The sequence below is a fragment of the Oncorhynchus mykiss genome, chromosome 11, assembly GCF_057628025.1.
Source record: "Oncorhynchus mykiss isolate SJ-2025 chromosome 11, ASM5762802v1, whole genome shotgun sequence".
Classification (NCBI taxonomy): Eukaryota; Metazoa; Chordata; class Actinopteri; order Salmoniformes; family Salmonidae; genus Oncorhynchus; species Oncorhynchus mykiss.
Window position 1 is genome coordinate 56,580,829 of NC_143032.1, and position 23,634 is coordinate 56,604,462.

A 23,634-nucleotide genomic window follows, 5' to 3' on the forward strand; every position below is an offset into this window, starting at 1 on the left:
TTATTCTCAGAGAGGATCCTTTACAAAGACGATTCAATTTAATGAGGTTCATTCAAACAAAGAAGTTCTGGATCTCTGCCCCCACCCACACAAATTACCATCCTGACAATAATGATGAATGACCCTAGCAATTGGCTGTGGAAAACATGGCAGGGATAGACTTATGCAAAACCACCAGTGACTAGAGGGAGGAGAGAGAGAGAGAGAGAGAGAGAGAGAGAGAGAGAGAGAGAGAGAGAGAGAGAGAGAGAGAGAGAAGAAAAAAAAGAGAAAAAGAAAGAGAGAAAGTGAGAGGCAGAGAGAGAAAAAGAGAGAGATGCAGGCATCTCAAGCGGGCGCAGTCCCATGAGGAGCCCATACATCACCAGAAGCCCCCACCTCCTTACAAGACAACCCGTCTTGGCCACTTTTTCCAGGTCAGTAGCCAGTGCATCCTGTCAGCGTAAACAAAGGGCTGGCTGTGTGAAACCCAAAGTCAAGCAAGGGAGTAACGAGGGCACAGCGCTCCTAGGAGGCACCTCAGGCGTCATCCTGCCACAGCTCCGGCAGCAGGGGGCGACGCGCCCAGAATGTGAATTGCCACCCGCAGAGCCGCAGAGGGAGAGGTAAAGGGGTAAAGTTTTGGTGGACTTTGTATTTTCTTTTTACTATCTACTGTAATGTGGCTCCCATCTTCCAACAGAGCTCATTGCTGGAAGTGTTTCCGCTGTACGAAAATTCTGAAGATCAGAGGAATCACAGGATCTGACTTTAAATCAATCTTTGAAATCTGATCTTGTCATTTCGATGTTCATGTACACATATCAAGTTGGCTGATTAACTGATATATCCAACTGCCGATTCCCCAAATCTGTACAAATGAAAATGATTCAAAACTGTCATGGAATAGGTAAGTCTATTGGGAGTACTGGTATTTCCTATGACAGATCTCAAAAGACAGAGAACGTCATTGAGGTTATAATGAGAGAGAGCACTAAGAAGCAGATGAAAGGCTACTGCTACTAGGGATGGACATTTGAAATGATTTTCATATTCAAATAATATAGTGACATTTTAGGATATCCGGATAGTCAAAATACATTAAAGAAAGCACTCTTGACTTTCTTGACCAATCAAAATGACGCAAATGCACATGGCAGAGATAAACAGCGGACAGACTGCTCAATAAAGTGTTCCAAAAACTACATTCAAAAGTTGTTGTTTTATTAAATTAAGAATATCAAATGTCATGGTATATCCTTGTAGGTAACAATGTCACAAGGATCATTTAAATTACATTTGGACAAAGCTTTTTGATTCTTAATATAGACCCAAACATTTTTTACAAAAAGAAAACTCACTCAAGTTATCAAATACTAACGTCCGTTCGAATATTTGATTAAACGATTAACCGTACCCATCTGAGGTTGGTAAACCCATTCAGTGGAGGCCCTAGCCAATTACAGTGGGCTCAGATCTCAAGCTAGCACCACACGCCTTCAAATAAACGTATGTTAATGTGTTCATGAGGGTAGCATGTTATAGGCTCAGGCAAATTTGAATTACACACAGCTTCCCTTTGCGGCCCTAAGTGTCTGTGTCACTGCTTGCTTAAGCTGTTTGATGTGGGGTGGCTGCTGCAGCTTGAGCAATGCTCCTGGTTCCTGTGGAACAGTGTTTGATCTGGGCCTGCTCTCTTGCGTAGGAACAACCTGTTCAAGTTCAGAGATGTGAGTGCACCGTAGTGGAGAGCAAAAGAGCTAATCAGCTCATTGATGTACGGCATAAAATGTACTTCTTAAAAGCAGTCATCGTTGAAGATGAATTCAGAAAAAGGAAACAACAAAAGTAGGCCTAGAATGTAACATGAACAGTAAAAGAACATGACTAAAAATGTACGTAAGCAGACACCTCCACTCCCTTCTGTAACAACATAGGGATCTGTCCTACTGAAGAAACCAAGCAGGAAGACTCATTCTCATTCACTGTCATGTGGCATGCATGGAGTCCCAATGCCAGTATGCAAAGCACAGTCACAATGCCAACCCACCAACATCCACCAGAGATTACAACAGTTGGGCTGTGTGGGGTGGGGCAGGAAGAGAAAGAAGGGGATGAGAGGAAGGAAGAAGGAAAGAGAGAGGGTAGAGAAAGAAAAGGAACAGAGATCTGCCCTTGAGCCCACTTCAGGCTATATCACTGTGTTTGCTTTGTGCTTTGTTAAATTCACAAAACACATTCCTCTCTCCATCTCTCTCTCTAGCTCTCTCACTTCTCACTCTTTCACAAATACAAACATGGCTCCCACGGGCCAGTGATATCGCTGTCCCACTTTCCTCTCTCTCACAACCAGATTGTTCAAACTCGCTGGGGTGCCAAACAGCCGGCAACCCCTCTTTACTGTGAGAGTGTTCAACAAACATGGGGACACAGTGCCAGAACTGTGGGGAGCATCCACCAAGGGTTGTTAAACCATAGCCTCTGGTACGGCTGAAGGACTAATGGCAACAAATATGCCTGCAGTAATCATCTCCATCATCAAAGTAAACTGCATGAATTAGTTAGTTATTCAATTCCTCTCACAAAAAACTTAACACTACTCACAAGTGCTAGCCAAGTACATGCCCAAGAGCCTCATGGCTACCCTCCAAAGACAATATTGTAGAATCCACAACAATACAACAATGTTATTAAGAACATGGTTTCATGGCCTTTCCTAGCCTTTTGGGGGCCCTAAGAGGTGGCAAAACATTTGAGTGGCCGCCCTCTTGACGGTAGAGAGAAAAACATTTGAGTTAATTTCCTGCAATTCTATACATTTTGCCATGGGACGCAGAGAAAGTGTTGCTGTTTCAAAGCAATTTTTTACATTGACAAGTTTTAGCAGTTCTTAAGCTAATTTCCATCAATTCTACACATTTTGACATGCCTAATGCCATGTTAATATGATATCGGAGTGAGAATGACTAATTATCACGGTCAAACGCTCCCTAAAACACTTTCAAATCAACCTGGCCCGGGTATCCTGGAAGGATATTGACCTCATTCCGTCAGTAGAGGATGCCTGGTTAATCTTTAAAAGTGCTTTCCTCGCCATCTTAAATAAACATGCCCTATTCAAGAAATGTAGAACCAGGAACAGATATAGCCCTTGGTTCACTCAAGACCTGACTGCCCTTGACCAGCACAAAAACATGTTGAGGCGTACTGCATTAGCATGGAATAGCCCCTACGATATGCAACTTTTCAGGGAAGTTAGGAACTAATATACACAGGCAGTTAGGAAAGCAAAGGCTAGCTTTTTCAAACAGAAATGTGCATCCTGTAGCACAAACTCCAAAAAGTTCTGGGACACTGTAAAGTCCATGGAGAATAAGAGCACCTCCTCCCAGCTGCCCACTGCACTGAGGCTAGGAAACACTGTCACCACCAATAAATCCACAATAATTGAGAATTTCAATAAGAATTTTTCTACGGCTGGCCATGCTTTCCACCTGTCTACCCCTACCCCGGTCAACAGCCCTGCAACCCCCTCAGCAACTTGCCCAAGCCTCCCCCATTTGTTCTGAAAGAGCTGCAAAATCTGGAAGCTCTCTTTCTAAAAATATACGCCGTAATTGTTGCAACCCCTATTACTAGCCTGTTCACCTCTCTTTCATATCGTCTGAGATCCACAAAGATTGGAAAGCTGCAGCGGTCATCCCCCTCTTCAAAGAGGGAGACACTCTAGACTCAAACTGTTAAAGACCTATATCTATCCTACCCTGCCTTTCTAAGGTCTTCGAAAGCCAAGTTAACAAATAGATCACCGACCATTTCGAATCCCACCGTACCTTCACGGCTATGCAATCCGGTTTCCGAGCTGGTCATGGGTGCACCTCAGCCACGCTCAAGGTCCTAAACGATATCATAACCGCCATCGATAAGAGACAATACTGTGCAGCTGTATTCATCAACCTGGCCAAGGCTTTCGACTCTGTCAATCACCGCATTCTTATCTGCAGACTCAACAGCCTTGGTTTCTCAAATGACTGGTTCACCTGGTTCACCAACTACTTCTCAGACAGAGTTCAGTGTGCCAAATCGGAGGGCCTGTTGTCCGGACCTCTGACAGTCTCTATGGGGGTGCATGCTCTAAGTGCATGCTCTTCACCCGATATCTGCCCGCACCTTTCCTCCCGTCCAGCGTCCCTACTCTGGACGGTTCTGACTTAGAAAATGTGGACAACTACAAATACCTAGGTGTCTGGTTAGATTGTATACTCTCCTTCCAGACTCACATTAAGCATCTCCAATCCAAAATTAAATCTACAATGGGCTTCCAATTTCACAACAAAAAATCCTTCACTCATGCTGCCAAACATACCCTTGTAAAACTGACTATCCTACCGATCCTTGACTTCGGCGATGTCATTTACAAAACAGCCTCCAACACTCTACTCAGCAAATTGGATGCAGTCTATCACAGTGCCATCCATTTTATCACCAAAAGCCCATATACAGTGCATTGCGAAAGTATTCGGCCCCCTTGAACTTTGCGACCTTTTGCCACATTTCAGGCTTCAAACATAAAGATATAAAACTGTATTTTTTTGTGAAGAATCAACAACAAGTGGGACACAATCATGAAGTGGAACGACATTTATTGGATATTTCAAACTTTTTTTAACAAATCAAAAACTGAAAAATTGGGCGTGCAAAATTATTCAGCCCCTTTACTTTCAGTGCAGCAAACTCTCTCCAGAAGTTCAGTGAGGATCTCTGAATGATCCAATGTTGACCTAAATGACTAATGATGATAAATACAATCCACCTGTGTGTAATCAAGTCTACGTATAAATGCACCTGCACTGTGATAGTCTCAGAGGTCCGTTAAAAGCGCAGAGAGCATCATGAAGAACAAGGAACACACCAGGCAGGTCCGAGATACTGTTGTGAAGAAGTTTAAAGCCGGATTTGGATACAAAAAGATTTCCCAAGCTTTAAACATCCCAAGGAGCACTGTGCAAGCAATAATATTGAAATGGAAGGAGTATCAGACCACTGCAAATCTACCAAGACCTGGCCGTCCCTCTAAACTTTCAGCTCATACAAGGAGAATACTGATCAGAGATGCAGCCAAGAGGCCCATGATCACTCTGGATGAACTGCAGAGATCTACAGCTGAGGTGGGAGACTCTGTCCATAGGACAACAATCAGTCGTATATTGCACAAATCTGGCCTTTATGGAAGAGTGGCAAGAAGAAAGCCATTTCTTAAAGATATCCATAAAAAGTGTAGTTTAAAGTTTGCCACAAGCCACCTGGGAGACACACCAAACATGTGGAAGAATGAAACCAAAATTGAAATTTTTGGCAACAATGCAAAACGTTATGTTTGGCGTAAAAGCAACACAGCTCATCACCCTGAACACATCATCCCCACTATCAAACATGGTGGTGGCAGCATCATGGTTTGGGCCTGCTTTTCTTCAGCAGGGACAGGGAAGATGGTTAAAATTGATGGGAAGATGGATGGAGCCAAATACAGGACCATTCTGGAAGAAAACCTGATGGAGTCTGCAAAAGACCTGAGACTGGGACGGAGATTTGTCTTCCAACAAGACAATGATCCAAAACATAAAGCAAAATCTACAATGGAATGGTTCAAAAATAAACATATCCAGGTGTTAGAATGGCCAAGTCAAAGTCCAGACCTGAATCCAATCGAGAATCTGTGGAAAGAACTGAAAACTGCTGTTCACAAATGCTCTCCATCCAACCTCACTGAGCTCGAGCTGTTTTGCAAGGAGGAATGGGAAAAAATGTCAGTCTCTCGATGTGCAAAACTGATAGAGACATACCCCAAGCAACTTACAGCTGTAATCGCAGCAAAAGGTGGCGCTACAAAGTATTAACTTAAGGGGGCTGAATAATTTTGCACGCCCAATTTTTCCGTTTTTGATTTGTTAAAAAAGTTTGAAATATCCAATAAATGTCATTCCACTTCATGATTGTGTCCCACTTGTTGTTGATTCTCACAAAAAAATACAGTTTTATATCTTTATGTTTGAAGCCTGAAATGTGGCAAAAGGTCGCAAAGTTCAAGGGGTCCGAATACTTTCGCAATGCACTGTACTACCCACCACCGCGATTCCTCCTTTGGCCACCTTTCCTTCCAGTTCTCTGCTGCCAATGACTGGAACAAATTGCAAAAATCACTGAAGCTGGAGACTCATAGCTCCCTCTCTAACTTTAAGCACCAGCTGTCAGAGCAGCTCACAGATCACTGCACCTGTACATAGCCCATCTGTAAATAGCCCATCCAACTACCTCATCCCCATACTGTTATTTATGTTTTGCTCCTTTGCACCCTAGTATCTCTACTTGCACATTCATCTTCTGCACATCTATCACTCCAGTGTTTAATTGCTAAATTGTAATTATTTTGCCACTATAGCCTATTTATTGCCTTACCTCCCTTATCTTACCTAATTTGCACACACTGTATATAGACTTTTCTATTGTGTTATTGACTGTATGTTTGTTTATTCCATGTGTAACTCTGTGTTGTTGTTTGTGTCGCACTGCTTTGCTTTATCTTGGCCAGGTCGCAGTTGCAAATGAGAACTTGTTATCAACTAGCCTACCTGGTCAAATAAAAGTGAAATATATCTATTTTTTTAACTAACAAAATCAATGGGGACCCCCTGGAGTTCAGGGCCCCTGGGCACGTGCCCTGCATGGCCGGTCGGTAATTCCATCATGATTACAACCAGTTTAGATAGCTGGCTAGATTAATTTACCAATCTAAAAATGTTTAGCTTACATAGGCTAATTGAGGGACTGTCAGTGACTGACATAACAAGAGACAAATTGCTGTTGCACAACAACTTTTGAAATGGCACCTTGTGTATTCTACTATTCTAACTCAAAATAGTAAGACTGAGTTCCCCAAAAATGTAATATTAATACAGACCTGCATGGTTTTGATTAATCACTGATTACAAAAAATATAGAATTTATACATAAATCATAATGCATAAATCATACTGCATCTGCTTCACAACATATGCATACTGCAATTGATTTGCCTACAAATGAGGTAGAATTCAAAGTAAGTGGAAAATGTTGAGCGAAGTATAGTCAAATCCATTTATATTCCATAACAAGCTATATGCTTTTATTTAATAATGTATCCTCAGTCCAAAAGAGTGAATGATGAAAAAAGCTCTGAGAAGTTACTCACAACAGAGTATTCAGCAGGTGCCTTGCTTCGGCATGCCACCACAACAACTCCGGTGATGGGCTCTGAGGTCAGCTCTGGGAGAGCCTCAAACAGTTCCTGTACCCCAGGCATCATGCTGGACCCTTGGAAAGACAGCAAAGTTTACTTCAAAGCCTTACTGGGATACTAGTAATAGAAGTAATAGTGCCTTCACTCCCTCACAAAATACCTTTTCAACATACGTGAATATCTGGGGGAAGAGGATTAGAATCTTAGTTTCTGAGTCAATAATCTTAATTTCCATGTATTGAACTATTTCAAAAACACTTTTCTCTCTCTTATATGGATCTTTCCCATAGGGCTGCATGTAGTCTAATGCTGTACTTTCTGGACAGAAGATTTTGAGCAACAGCACAGCTCATATATTTTGGAGTAAAGCATGCTACATCATGACTAAACCCATAAAGATGTTCATCTCGGCCAGAATGATAACTGTCGCCCAATATTGACTTCTGTCAGCTTCTTGGGATCCAAAAGAAAAAGTGGCCTCTGAGCGTTGCATCGAATGACAAGTGAGACCAGCATGACAAAAAGCAATTAAGGGTGACCCAGTGAAGTCACCCAATAACAGCTTAGATGGAGTGATCACATATTTGCAAGAAAATCCAGATCAATTGTTATCTATTCCTGTCTAAAGAAGCTATAGCGTAATGTGTATGCAAGGCTTTTACAAGGTTAAGTGGCTTTGCAGAGGTTCCTTTGCCATTTTATTAAATTATGCTTAAAGCATCCTAGTGGGGTAAGTGACACAGTTACTGCATTCCATCTAAATGTTTACTGAATTTATTGTAATTAAGTCTATTGAATTTGGTAGATTTAATACAGGAATAGCTATTTATTTAAGAAATGTTAGTTGGATGTTCTTATTCATGAAAGAGATCCAGGATAGCAAATTAGTTTAGGGAGGGAGAATGTTAATTTGTGGACTAATCATTCTAGCTTTTCCTAACTGCAGTGTAGTGGTTGGAGGCAAACTGCCATTAAGCCACACTCTGTAAAATGTGCACATATCAAAGAGTCGGCCACCAACAAAACTGTAAACAATAGAGAAAATTCAATACTGCATCCCATCAAATTGCCACATGCAAATGTACTTGTGTGATGGAGACTTGTGTGATGGAGACTTGTGTGATGGAGACGGTCTGGGTTAGAACTAGGGCTAGCTGAGAAATGCTCTTGTGTGATGGAGACGGTCTGGGTTAGAACTAGGGCTAGCTGAGAAATGCTCTTGTGTGATGGAGACGATCTGGGTTAGAACTAGGGCTAGCTGAGAAAATCTAAACTCTCCATATACAAGTACAAGGGAGTTGAGTAGCGATGAGTGTGGGCAGACTGGAGCTGTGACTGCATCGAGTCGCTGTAAAATCTTAAACCCTTACCATGTACCTACAGTATGTTTGTCCCGTGTAAAGTCAGGCTTATCTATGTTTGATGAACTCCATATTTTTTTATTATTCTTTCGTTAAATACAACCACCGACTGTTTCCTCTTTTCTGTTACTCTAAAATGTCTCTAAAACGTAGATTACATTGCCATATTAGAGAAACAGAAACAAGTACATGGTCTGTGGTTGAATTTGACAAAAGTTTGGAGGACATATGTCTTCCTCTGAGTGACCGGGAGTGACATATGTCTTACGTCTTCCTCTGAGTGACCAGGTTGTTTGTTGCATCCTAACAACAAAGTTATGGGGAGAATTTACATTGGTGGTTAGGTGACTTAACAACAAACCTTAGGATAATTTATGTGAAAGGTTAGGGGAACTAAAACGACAAAGGTTAAGTGAAGTGCGTTCAATTTAGAGGCTTAGACTAAAATGCTGAAGTTGTCCCGACATTTCTACATTTTGTAGAAAGAATGATACAGTTGAAAAGTTCAACCTGATGACGTCATCAAAATTTGTAACATTTTAAAACCGTGATTTTCAAACACTGTGAGACTCAACCCCCCCCCCCCCCCCCCCCCCACACACACACACACTGTTTATTCACTTTCAATTCTACCCTGTGTTGTCACAGAGAAGCATTTTTTAAAACTTTTTATCTTTGTACCCACAGATCATAGAAGTGCGCTTGTTTCCACATGTGTAGACACTGTTTTTTTTTGCCAACGTCTCCAGCGTGCCTTAAGACATTTTATGAGAGCAACATTACATTCGTCAAATCAAATCATATTTTATTTGTCCCAGCGCCTAATACAACAGGTGAACAACCGTGAAATGCTTCCTTATGAGCCCTAAACCAACAATGCAGAGTTTTTAAAAAGTAAGACAAATCTGATAGATCAACTAAAGGATTCATTATCTGTGTATTCTACGTAGCCTATTATCGGGGAGTAATATTCCTTTCAAACATACTAATTTCCATTTGCAGAGCATGATTACCCACATGGATGGCGATTTACAGATTTTTCAAGCGTGTGTCAATTTTCAAGAATGGACCAGCCAGCAACTAGGATTCTTACCACAGAATTTGACCGCCTGGAAAAAATGTAAAGTGTTCCTGCCGTATGGAATAGGACAGAGAGGGACACATGGTGCTAGACAGGTAGGCCTGTAATCCTTACCTTGGTCAATTGTTTTAAATGTTGTCCTGCTGTGGATCCTTAGAGGGTGCTGCTTGTGTCTTTTACTACAGAGCCAGTGTCAATGTTCTTATCATGGTTAAGGAATAATTAACTACAACCAGAGACGGTTCAACTTTTTTGCCTCACTACGTAACTCAAATTTCCTCAACTACATAACTCAAAGTTGTGTGCCAATTTTCCATTGATAATGTACGCAGGCATCTAGCAAAGCCATTCACTAGTCTAGTCTAGTCTAGTCTAGTCTCATTGACATGTTAGAATTGGACTTGTTTTGTGAGTTGACAGTATGGTTTGGTGTTACAATCCCACCTGCAATAGCCATTTGCAATCAGTTTAGTCAGTGCAGGTCGGGCATGGGCAACTGGCAGCCTGGTTGTGTATCAGCAGGGTTTTTCTATATGTCAGTCACTGATAGTCACTCAATTAGCCCATGTCAGCTATCATTTTTTGGGATTGGTTAGTCTACCGACCAGCTATCTCAATTTAGTAATCATGGCAAAACGTGTAGAATTGAAGCAAACTTGCTTTAAAACTGCAACATTTTCTCTACACCTCATGGAAAAATGTGTAGAATTGAACGAAATGAACTCTATAACGTAGACCCGCAAGCAATTGCAGGCCCTCATGATGAGTTCAGGTTTTTTTGTGGCCCCACCTCCATCACAGTTGCCCATCCCTGGTGTAGTTTATAGGCTTGGCCTGTCTCTATAGGTCGATCTAACCTTACCACACATAATCTTGTCCCATGCTTTTGGAAGGACCTTGGGAATACCCATTTCAGGCATTCATCTGATGATGATGGAATAACATATTCCAGATTATTTTGTTGTTTTTTTTATTTAAAAAAAAAATAAACCCTTTTTCTCCCCAATTTCGTGGTATCCAATTGTTGTAGTAGCTACTATCTTGTCTCATCGCTACAACTCCCGTACGGGCTCGGGAGAGACGAAGGTTGAAAGTCATGCGTCCTCCGATACACAACCCAACCAAGCCGCACTGCTTCTTAACACAGCATGCATCCAACCCGGAAGCCAGCCGCACCAATGCGCCGTAGGAAACACCGTGCACCTGGCCACCTTGGTTAGCGCACACTGCACCCAGCCCGCCACAGGAGTCGCTGGTGCGCGATGAGACAAGGACACCCCTACCGACCAAGCCCTCCCTAACCCGGGCGACGCTAGGCCAATTGTGCGTCGCCCCACGGACCTCCCGGTCGCGGCCGGTTACGACAGAGCCTGGGCGCGAACCCAGGTACTCTGATGGCACAGCTGGCGCTTTAACTATCTAAGTAGAAAAGCTTGTCGAAACAGCATGTAAGCAGGTAAGAGTCCTAGAATTGTTGTAGTCAAAATTCAGAGATTCTGTTCCCCATTCCCATCGTGGAATATGTGGATAATAACTACATCAAATAGGGCCTGCACATAATTGGGGGTGTGCTCTATGTTAATATTTTCTTGTCAAGGTTTAGGCCTAATGATTTCCTGCTTCTCCAGTGGTCTCTAGTGTCTTCCTGTCATGTACTGTATTTGTGCTTTGGGCAGAGTTAACAGGTTTTAATTTATTCTTATGGCCACATTGATCCCGTTTCACCATTCATATGATGAAAACCATTCAGCCAAGTCAAGCATAGAAATAAACAGGCTGTAATCCCACCCAAGCACTTTCTACGATGAAACCTTAACGATAGAAGTTGAAACAGCCATACTGGAACACAGTGAGATGGAACAAATTGTGTTGCAGCCAATTGAGTGGTATAAGAATACATCTATCAGCATATTGTAATGGCGTGCACACAGGGCCATAACACTGATTGATTCAGGCCTGTCATTTCTAGGAACAAGTTAAGAACTGTACAGAGAGCAATGTGGTTGTGAGCAAGAAATACGGTAAAAGCATCTGTTACAGACCGAACATCCTATTTGAGTTAATAACGCACAATGAGATCAAGCACACAGGAACTAAACAAGATTTAATGAACATAATAAGGTAATGAGACCTCTTATGCTCATCATTATTCATGACAAACTGACAATGAGTCAATGCCAATAGCTCATAGGAGCAGAGTGCGTCACTGAGAGAGTAATGGCAGTCGTCGTTGAGACTGAGCATGACTGTGTCAGGTTGGCAGAACACCAGCACTAAAAAGCCCCAAGATACACATGTCAGACAACATACACCGGTTCAGCTCCCAGACAACTAAACCCTTTTGTCCTCCTCTCTCTATGTCCCAAATACGGGAAGCTGACAGAGAAATCTAAATGATTGTGCTAGCTAGATCACACCAATGATCACACACACATCCCTGTCCTTATACGTTATGTACAGCTTTATGCCAGCATTGTTCTGTCAGCTTTTCCCAACCAATCTCACACCAGGAAGCTTCGACAACCCCCAAGAAACAGGCATTCTCATTTCAGCTAGATTTTGCAGCCAGACTCATTTTCTCAAATAAAATCTCAGGTATAAGAGAAAAATGCATTTGCAGTCTGAGGAAGAGAGGTGCACCTGTTAAAGTGATGGTCTAGTTATGGAAAAGGTGATGAAATGCTCAGTGCGAAAGTCTCAAGATATCAGCAACACATGCTAACTGTGAAAGCCATCAGCTGTTACTGTGTTTTTGGTGTGTGCCACGTCACACGCTGAGGGTTGTGGGATAAGATGAATGATGGCTAGGGCTGATTCTGTGGGGGAGCAGTGCACAAATAGAAAGTATGCAGAGCCTTACAGATAGCATAAGGCAGGGGTTAAACCCAGGCCCCTTTGTTCATGATCTTTATTTAAGGCACTACTATTCCTCTGGTCCATGCTAAATATAATTTCATTGCCAAATCAAACTGTCCTTTTGGTCCCCATTTTGGCAGTAGCTGGGATTGAGTGATCAACAATGCCTTTGCATTAAGATATCACCACTATTGATAGCTATCTCTCTAAATCAGCTAAATCGCAAAACGGTTATGAAGTACTACTCTGTGAACTGTAATTGGTCAGTGAAAAAAATGGCAAAGCCAAAAGTATGTGCTTCGTTAAACCGCCTTCATAGTTTCACTGCTTTCCTCCTTGTGTGTAAAGGTCATCTGCTGTGTTTTCTAATTTGGTGGCACTAGTCTGGGGACTTTAAAGATGGAGATTCCTTTGTTACCACGGAGGGTAATAATATCCCTATTTTGACCTGGGAAATCTACAGTGCCCCAATGCCCCCATCACCCGTTTGAACCCATTACTGACGGATGTGTTGAAATCTGCAGGTCTCATATCAAATATAATTAAATTTCCCCATCTTCAGTCTACCCATAAAGAACACCCATATCTCTTGAATAGCTTAGAGATATGTTTAAAGAAGCCCACCCTTAATGCCCCCAAAGAATCCGGAATTGCACTTAACTGTTTGCTGTACTGTATAATATCCTTGCTTTTCTGATAGTGTAAAGGTTTGTGTGGGCTATCCCTGTGTTGCCCTGAATAACAAATCTCCCATGCTTTCATTCTCCTCCATTGCCTTTGCCAAATGCGCTTAAATCTCTTTTGGCGCCATCTGTTTTCTTGGCACTAAAATGCATAAAATGAAAGTATACCTCTTACCAGTACACTAACATGTCTCATCAGTAATGTGGTTGTTCACAGTAGCTATACAGAGGTACAGTGCCTTGCGAAAGTATTCGGCCCCCTTGAACTTTGCGACCTTTTGCCACATTTCAGGCTTCAAACATAAAGATATGAAACTGTATTTTTTTGTGAAGAATCAACAACAAGTGGGACACAATCATGAAGTGGAACGACATTTATTGGATATTTCAAACTTTTTTAACAAATCAAAAACTGAAAAATTGGGCGTGCAAAATTATTCAGCCCCCTTAAGTTAATACTTTGTAGCGCCACCTTTTGCTGTGATTACAGCTGTAAGTCGCTTGGGGTATGTCTCTATCAGTTTTGCACATCGAGAGATTGACATTTTTTCCCATTCCTCCTTGCAAAACAGCTCGAGCTCAGTGAGGTTGGATGGAGAGCATTTGTGAACAGCAGTTTTCAGTTCTTTCCACAGATTCTCGATTGGATTCAGGTCTGGACTTTGACTTGGCCATTCTAACACCTGGATATGTTTATTTTTGAACCATTCCATTGTAGATTTTGCTTTATGTTTTGGATCATTGTCTTGTTGGAAGACAAATCTCCGTCCCAGTCTCAGGTCTTTTGCAGACTCCATCAGGTTTTCTTCCAGAATGGTCCTGTATTTGGCTCCATCCATCTTCCCATCAATTTTAACCATCTTCCCTGTCCCTGCTGAAGAAAATCAGGCCCAAACCATGATGCTGCCACCACCATGTTTGACAGTGGGGATGGTGTGTTCAGCTGTGTTGCTTTTACGCCAAACATAACGTTTTGCATTGTTGCCAAAAAGTTCAATTTTGGTTTCATCTGACCAGAGCACCTTCTTCCACATGTTTGGTGTGTCTCCCAGGTGGCTTGTGGCAAACTTTAAACTACACTTTTTATGGATATCTTTAAGAAATGGCTTTCTTCTTGCCACTCTTCCATAAAGGCCAGATTTGTGCAATATACGACTGATTGTTGTCCTATGGACAGAGTCTCCCACCTCAGCTGTAGATCTCTGCAGTTCATCCAGAGTGATCATGGGCCTCTTGGCTGCATCTCTGATCAGTCTTCTCCTTGTATGAGCTGAAAGTTTAGAGGGACGGCCAGGTCTTGGTAGATTTGCAGTGGTCTGATACTCCTTCCATTTCAATATTATCGCTTGCACAGTGCTCCTTGGGATGTTTAAAGCTTGGGAAATCTTTTTGTATCCAAATCCGGCTTTAAACTTCTTCACAACAGTATCTCGGACCTGCCTGGTGTGTTCCTTGTTCTTCATGATGCTCTCTGCACTTTTAACGGACCTCTGAGACTATCACAGTGCAGGTGCATTTATACGGAGACTTGATTACACACAGGTGGATTGTATTTATCATCATTAGTCATTTAGGTCAACATTGGATCATTCAGAGATCCTCACTGAACTTCTGGAGAGAGTTTGCTGCACTGAAAGTAAAGGGGCTGAATAATTTTGCACGCCCAATTTTTCAGTTTTTGATTTGTTAAAAAAGTTTGAAATATCCAATAAATGTCGTTCCACTTCATGATTGTGTCCCACTTGTTGTTGATTCTTCACAAAAAAATACAGTTTTATATCTTTATGTTTGAAGCCTGAAATGTGGCAAAAGGTCGCAAAGTTCAAGGGGGCCGAATACTTTCGCAAGGCACTGTACAATATAAAATGAATGAAATCCACCAATTACATGTTTTGGAGGCCGAGTAGTATTTTGTTTGTGTGTGTGCGTGTGTGTGTGTGTGTGTGTGTGTGTGTGTGTACATGTTGAGGTCTGGCAGAAGACTTTCACTGTGAGCACATTTTTCAGATGATGTTTCCATTGGGGATTAGATCAACTCTAATCTCATTGTCATGACATCTCTTGACCAACTCAATCCACACTGGCTGTGTTCTCATCCCATTGCAGAGTTGTCAAACTCAACAAAACCCTTAAGGGACATACTGGGTGCCTCACTTATGATTCACCATCACCTTATACTTCATCACCCTACACCACACACACACACACACAACATACACACACACACACACACATACACACACACACACACACACTCAGATTCTTACTCCCGTCTGGTGGGGAGTCTGGCCTGCTCCGACTGACTGCGCCTCACTGCCCTCGTGCAGTGGTGTGCCAGTTGTGCCTTCCCCCATCGCTGTGAATGCCACCATCTGGTGTGCCACGTGGACATCATAATCTCTCCTTAATTACATTAGCAGCGCAATCAGTTACTGCATTACAAGGCCGGGCGAAGAGCTTTTAAATCTTGGAGGAAATCATAAATAATTGCACTAAGTACCCGGCACCAGATGTGCGTGCCAACTTGGCTGGCATGAGATAAATAGTAACCTCGACAACAGTGTTCAATATCGTCTATGCAAATGTTTTTTGGACAGTGTCATCTTTTTACCCTTTGCTCTGCTCATCTCTATTTAGTCATGGGGTGTTGGCGAGCCTGCCTCCGTGTGATAAAACCCAAGGAGTGTTTAGTGTCCATTCATACTGCCGTACCTGTTGCTGCAGTAGTTCTCTTCAGTATTGAATAGCACAGTGCCCAAAGTCTGTGACGCACACGTTTGGTCTCACAGTCCCTTTCAAAGCCTTCTTATCCCTCGCCCCACTCTGCGTTAGTGTCAAACAGACCTCACTGTATGGAATTGGATTTAGATCCATGGTTTATAGGCTTCATTCTTGAATCGTTTGCTCTGGAAATGCATGGTTATAAATGGTTGTGTTTATTATTATCTAGTTAGTGTGTGAGGCTGGCCTGCCTGTTTATGTGGGTGTCTGTCTGTGTTGAAATTGAATGGGCTGTGCACATTATTAGCTAATGCTATCATGTCTCTGGTTGCATTGAAGGGAACGTTGGTTGTGTCAGATAGCACCTCTCACTCGTCTTCCAGCCATCTCCCCTGTCCTGGGGACAGCTCATAGCGAAACACCTCTCACTCGTCTTCCAGCCATCTCCCCTGTCCTGGGGACAGCTCATAGCGAAACACCTCTCACTCGTCTTCCAGCCATCTCCCCTTTCCTGGGGACAGCTCATAGCGAAACACATCTCACAAAGTCCATTGTCACCCCAGAGCGGATCCATATCTCCAAATGACCCCACAATGACAGTGACATTCTTTTTGTGTTAGACCATAAATTAACTACAAAAGTTTGAATCCCCAAATTCCAATAGTCGCACACCGATTTAAACTATATTATTGCATATAGTTCCATTTGACTGTGTGGATGGGATCAATAAAGAAATCATAATGTATGTAAATCCCCAGTTACTTAAATGTAACCTTTACTGAAAACTAAAATTGAGACAATGAATAGAGTCATTCATTGTATCCAAGTCTTCAGAGTCGCAATAATTTGGTTGTTTTGAAAACGTAAACGGCTGCGGCATTCATCATATTCAAATGAGGCAGTAAAATAAATGATGCCCCTGTGTTTATAAACAGGCACTAGAGCAGACTGTGATTTCTAGATGGGGTTTCTTAAACATGTAAATGAGATACAACATTTGCAAAAAAGACCCCTTTGGTGATTTGTCTCCTTGAAAGAGTTATTGATATTGACCTATCAGATGTCCATTATCCTTTTATCATAACATGGCCTTCAATGAACTTTATTTCAATGAAAACGTGTCGTTTAATTTGTTTCTATTTAAGCCAACCCTTGTGAGAATAAAACAGAGTGAGGTGAAAAAAGATAATTACAGGTAAATATCTTATCATTTATCATAATTTCTCCATCCACTTTGTCGCAGTTTCCGTATTTAAGGAAGATAGATGACACAAGATGTTGTCTTGTCTTTCTCACTCTCTCTGCTCTGTGAGTGTGTCCGAATAGGGAATTGTTTTAATATTTTACTATTCTCTAGTATGTGTTTCGTAACAATGTTCGCACTTCAGTCTGTTTTTATATATATATATATTTTTACTTCTACTCTTCAGAGTAAGATGTTCACTTGGTGGCCTATGCAACCAAATAAGACATATTTGTGACTTGTCAATACTAGGATATCAGGGTTGGGGTTAGCCCAAAGGCTGGCAGATGGCGATATTGAGTCGTTTCATTATACCGTCCAAAGGGAATCCATGCAGCCGGCTATAGACTTGTCTCCCCGTGGACCGGTTCGTACAGTCTCCATTCAGGCTACGAAGGTGTTGATTTCTTCCTTAACGTGATTTAATGGCGAGAAGGTGGAAAAAAACAGAGAAAATACTGTATGTGTACTTTCTTTATGAAACGGTGACTAATGCTACTTCTGGACATTGTGTACAGCATTCAGACAAAGGGTAAACAACCGACTGCTGCATCCTGATTGGCTGAATGTGATATGCAAAAACATCCTGGACTAGAATTTAGTCACTAGAATGGTGGTGGAAAATGGTGTTTCATAAAAAAAATAATTCATATTTTCCCCGTTTTTTTGTGTTGTGCCTTTTCACTATTAAATCGAGTTAAGGAGGAAATTGATGCCTTGGCAGCCTGAGTGGAGAATGTTTTATGTACGAACTGGTCCACGGGGGGATACGAGTGTATAGCCGGCTGCATGGACTCCTTTTGGACGGTAAGATAAAACAACTCAATATCGCCATCTGCCAGCCTTTGGGCTAGGTTGGGGTCAATACCATTTTAATTCCAGTCAATTCAGGAAGTACACTGTAATTATAATTACGCGTTTCTTCAATGCTTTTCAATTAGGAAAATCTGGAATTGAAATTTGGTTTACTTTCTGAATTGACTGTCTCGTTGAAATGTAATTCCCCCAACCCTGTAGGATATTAATGGAAATGCATATTCGTGTGTCTATAGCTGACACAGACCTTAAGTTTATCTTGTTAGGAGAAGGCAACTTGCAGTGACTTTTTTAAGTGTGAATAGAACTTCCCAGTTTCATATTCACTGAAGCCATAACTTTAGAAGCTGTTTTTAAACTCACACAAGAATATGTAAAAAGGCAGTACCGTCGGAGGTTGTGTCTATGAAGCTACAATGTTGCCTACTGTAGGTGGCCATTAAGGAGTGAGACTTTGAAGGGTGTGGCATTTGCGATGCCTGGTGGGCATTCTGCTGAGGTGGCCTGCTCCACAAGGGCAGCCATTAATATCTCAGTGGTTATATTCCCATGGTGAGGTGACTCGTAGGATAAGGTCCCGCTCTGCAGTGTAGCATCGACACCTATGAGCACAAAGTTCAAAAAAGAGCTGACTTACTCATAAACCTGGATGGACCCAACCATCTGCTCTCTCTCTACTTTAGTCTATGTGTGTTGTTAAGCATATTTAGTATTTTTTTTAAATCACAGTGAAGAAAACACACAGCACACACCATTGGACAACGGCATTTGATTAATGTTAACTCTTAAATGTAACTAAATATAATCGAATATGTAATCTACATAATCCCCCAAAGTTATTATTTATCATGAGAGGGCCATAAACAATAACTAGTAACTTGCTGCATACTCCAAGAAAGGTTAAAATCTCACCTTTCTGGTAAGAATAGTTACAAATTGCTGAGGTGTAGTCATTTTTGGGGACACAATCTCAAGTAAGTAAATATTTTAAATGATGCATTTCCTATTCAACAGAACAGTATGAATAAGGCTTGAAATGACTTATAGGCTTTCTAAATGTAGTATAATCAAATTATAAAATGACTGACTACAAGATTTCACCTTCCTTATAACTGTAAAATACATATTTGTATATTTAGTGTTAGAGAAAATGTGCATATTTTCAAAAGGTCTCTCTTGATCAAAACATCTGCCCCCATCGCTGTGAATGTCTCACAGAGCTCTGGCTTGGCTTCCTGAACTCGTTAGAAACTCTCCTTTCATCTCATATAAATCGGTATCTGAATGTGCTACAGCAACAAAACTACTCTGTCCTGCTGCGTTACGTTGTAACAATTCCAGGCATATGCGTTCTTAGTGGCTATGGCATTGGGTTCAGCCAGGAGTTGATGGACAGTTGGAAGAGTGAATGAAATGGTAGGAGGGACATTTTTATTTTTTTATTTCACCTTTATTTAACAAGGTAAACTAGTTGAGAACAAGTTCTCATTTACAACTGCAACCTGGCCAAGATAAAGCAAAGCAGTGCGACACAAACAACAACACAGAGTTACACATGGAAAAAACAAGCGTACAGTCAATAACACAATATTAAAAAAAAGTCTATATACAGTGTGTGCAAATGGCGTGAGGAGGTAAGGCAATAAATAGCATAGACTTATAGATGACCTGGAGCCAGTGTGTCTAGCGACGAATACGTAGCGAGGGCCAGCCGACTAGAGCATACAGGTCGCAGTGGTGGGTGGTATAAGGGGCTTTGGTAACAAAACAGATGGCATTGTGATAGACTGCATACAGTTTGCTGAGAAGAGTATTGGAAGCTGTTTTGTAGATGACATCGCCGAAGTCAAGGATCGGTAGGATAGTCCGTTTTACAAGGGTAAGTTTGGCGGCGTGAGTGAAGGAGGCTTTGTTACAAAATAGAAAGCCGATTCTAGATTTGATTTTGGATTAGAGATGTTTGATATGAGTCTGGAAGGAGAGTTTACAGTCTAGCCAGACACCTAGGTATTTGTAGTTGTCCACATATTCTAGGTCAGAACCGTCCAAAGTAGTGATGCTAGTCGGGCGGGTGGGTGCAGGCAGCGAATGGTTGAAAAGCATGCATTCAGTTTTACTAGTGTTTAAGAGCATTTGGAGGCCACGGAAGGAGTGTTGTATGGCATTGAAGCTCATTTGGAGGTTAGTTAAAACCTGTTGATGCCAGGAGTTCCTCTGGAGGAACACCCTCCCCCCCGTTCAGCTCAAACGGTGGCGCATGGAACGCAAAAATATTCTTAAAAATATTTAACCTCCACACATTAACAAGTCCAATAGCTCAAATGAAAGATAAACACCTTGTTCATCTACCCAGCATGTCAGATTTTTAAAATGTTTTACGGCGAAAACACACCACACATTTATATTAGACCACCACCGAAACAAAGACAAGCGGCAGCCATTTTGTCCCAGAAAATATAAAATTATAAAAGCAGGATTAAAAAATAAATCGCTCACTAACCTTTTGAAAATCTTCATCAGATGACAGTGATAGGACATGTTACACAGTACATTTTTTTTTTTCAATAATATGCCATATATATCCATAAATGTCCATTTACAGTGTACTCATGTTCAGAAATTACTCAAAAATGCCCGCAGGAAACCTAGGTAGCTCGGCAAGATAACGTAAATAGACATCATAAACTTTGGCTAAATATACATGTTCTACATATAGTTAGAAAGATACACTGCTTCTTTATGCAACCGCTGTGTTAGATTTATTTTTAACGTTACAGAAATCGCACACTATTTCATATGCTGAGGCAGCGCTCAGTTCCAAGCTACATTTCCACGTAATGTTGGAGTCAACAGAAACACAGATTTAAGCATAAATATTCCCTTACCTTCGATGGTCTTCGTTCAGAATGTTCTGGAAGGGTTCATACTTACCCAATACATCGTTTGGTTTCAAGTCTTGCGTCTTTGTATTAGCTACTGCTAATAACATCAGCTGAAATGCACCCAAAACGTCCTCCGGTCCGGATAAGTTGCGCATCAAAACTTCAAAATTACACATTATATGTCGACTAAACAGGTCAAACTAAGTGCAGAAGCAAGCTTTATGATGTTTTAGACGTGCAAAACAAACTTCAATTCAACCGGGCATCGTTTGCTCTTCCCAGGAGTGCTGGAACAAAGGAATGGCTGTGACCAATTCGCGCCCTAACGCACAGGTTTTTTTATCGCGACACTTACTCCAATCACTCCTATAGGGCCAATTCTCGCGCGATTTGAACGATTGAACGCTCCAAAGAAAGAGGACATCTAGTGGAAGAGATGGAAAGTGTCCCCAGATCCATAAGTGGTCGGGAAGGGTGGGGGCATGACGTCAAAGTTGCTCCAACTTTCATGGCCACAAAAACTAGTTTGGAAGAATGCATGCCCTGTGAGTTCTGCTATACTTACAGACATAATTCCAACGGTTTTAGAAGCTTTAGAGTGTTTTCTATCCAATAATAATTATTATATGCATATATTAGCAATTTTTTATATTTTTTTTTTCAGTTTACTAGGGGTACCCAATTTCTCCAAAGGGGGCGTAAATCTGCCATGCCCTCAAAAGGTTTTAACACAGTGTCCAAAAAAGGGCCAGATGTATACAGAATGGTGTCGCCTGCGTAGAGGTGGATCAGAGAATCACCAGCAGCAAGAGCGACATCATTGATGTATACAGAGAAAAGAGTCAGCCCGAGAATTTAACCCTGTGGTACCCCCATAGAGACTGCCAGAGGTCTGGACAGCAGGCCCTCCGATTTGACACACTGAACTCTGTCTGCGAAGTAGTTGGTGAACCAGGCGAGGCACTCATTTGAGAAACCAAGGCTGTTGAGTCTGCCGATAAGAATACGGTGATTGACAGAGTCAAAAGCGTTGGCCAGGTCGATGAAGACGGCTGCACAGTACAGTCTTTTATTGATGGCGGTTATGATATCGTTTAGTACCTTGAGCGTGGTTGAGGTGCACCCATGACCAGCTCGGAAACCGGATTGCACAGCAGAGAAGGTACGGTGGGATTCAAAATGGTCAGTGATCTGTTTATTAACTTGGTTTTCGAAGACTTTAGAACAGCAGAGCAGGATGGATATAGGTCTATAACAGTTTGGGTCTAGAGTGTCACCCCCTTTGAAGAGGGGGATGACTGCGGCTGCTTTCCAATCTTTAGGGATCTCGGACAATACGAAAGAGAGGTTGAAAAGACTGGTAATAGGGGTTGCAACAATGGCGGTGGATAATTTTAGAAAGAGAGGGTCCAGATTGTCTGGCCCAGCTGATTTGTACGAGTCCAGATTTTGCAGCTCTTTTAGAACATCTGCTATCTGGATTTGCGTAAAGGAGAAGCTGGGGAGGCTCAGGCAAGTAGCTACGGGGGGTGCAAAGCTGTTGGCCAGAGTTGTGGCATCCCAGCTTTAAGCGGTCAGATTTCACATCCTTCTTCACACAGGCAGAAAAGACAAACTCCTGTCTCAGTGAGAATCAGGGCTTCCGCTCAATGCAAGCCATTTCGATCTATGGTGTCCACATATCAATTTATAGGCGAAAGTGTCGGTCAGAACCAGTTCCAGAACCATGCAGGTCCCCAAAACAAGGGAATTTACATCTAAGAGGATTTTTTAGTAGTTGTACTGCCTACAGCTTGATGGATCCTCACTTAAGATATCTGTCTTACAATTGTAACTTATAATAGCTTTTGCATTGGCTGTTAGCTGTAGCTTGTAATAGCTATAACTTTAAAGGTAGACTCGCATTTGTGTTTAGTAAGTCCGCCAGATCAGAGGCAGTAGGGATGACCAATGATGTTCTCTTGATAAGTGTGTGAATTGGACCATTTTCCTGTCCTGCTAAGCTTTCTAAATGTGACGGGTACTTTTGGGTGTCAGGGAAAATGTATGGAGTAAAGAGTACATTATTTGCTTTAGGAATGTAGTGAAGTAAAAGTTGCCCAAAATATGAATAGTAAAGTAAAGTACTGATAACTAAAAAAACTACTCAAGTAGTACTAGTATTTTTACTTAAGTGCCTTACATCACTGACAACTAAGAGCGTTAAAGCGTGAGGCTCAACTTCTCCACTGTTTTGGTCCCGTGGCTACCACGCTGTAACAGCGTGAAGTGAACTCGTGCACGTGTTCAGATACTGTGTGTGAGAGCGACGTCTTGCATCTCGCTCATCTCAATATGGGCGGAGGTGCTCATGGCAACGTCATTTTGCGGAGTCTACCTTTAACATCTTGAAAATCTTAGAAATCACATGGCTCCCCTCCCTCTCTCGGAACACTCTGATCATCCATCCAGCCCATTCACAGCTTTCTCTGTGGAATTGGAATAGTGAATTATCATAATCACTCATAGGAACAGAAACAAAGAGTAAAGGGTGAATATAAAGAGTTATTAGTTTAATAAGAAACCACAATAGTATCACAAAGCCAGAGTTGCCTCCCCTGTCATGTTTTGATTCACTGATATACATAGCTATGAAATACACCCAGGACTTTGTCACTCAACTCTCTCATGTATTTGCATGTGCTGTTGGCCCTGGTCGCGTGATTTAGCGTGAACCTTTTATCAGAGCTCAGGCAC

The 23,634-nt window shown here is 41.8% G+C and overlaps 1 protein-coding gene across 4 annotated transcripts in view; it reads right to left on the reverse strand.

The window, feature by feature from the left end:
* The window catches only part of LOC110535968 (multivesicular body subunit 12B), a 48,783-nt gene extending 27,165 nt beyond the window's left edge, over positions 1-21,618 (reverse strand). Inside the window, exons 1-2 of one of the 4 annotated variants that reach the window (XM_090189141.1) lie at positions 20,948-21,618; positions 7,208-7,329 (exon numbers count right to left, since the gene is read on the reverse strand). In XM_090189141.1, coding sequence (XP_090045267.1) covers positions 7,208-7,329; positions 20,948-21,074 — 249 coding nt within the window. In that variant the 5' untranslated portion in view covers positions 21,075-21,618. Of the gene's footprint in view, positions 1-7,207; positions 7,330-9,709; positions 9,925-20,947 lie in introns of those variants that run through there. The other 3 variants (XM_021621388.3, XM_036935797.2, XM_090189143.1) reach the window with 3 other exon arrangements.
* Between the last annotated feature and the right edge of the window lie 2,016 nt (positions 21,619-23,634).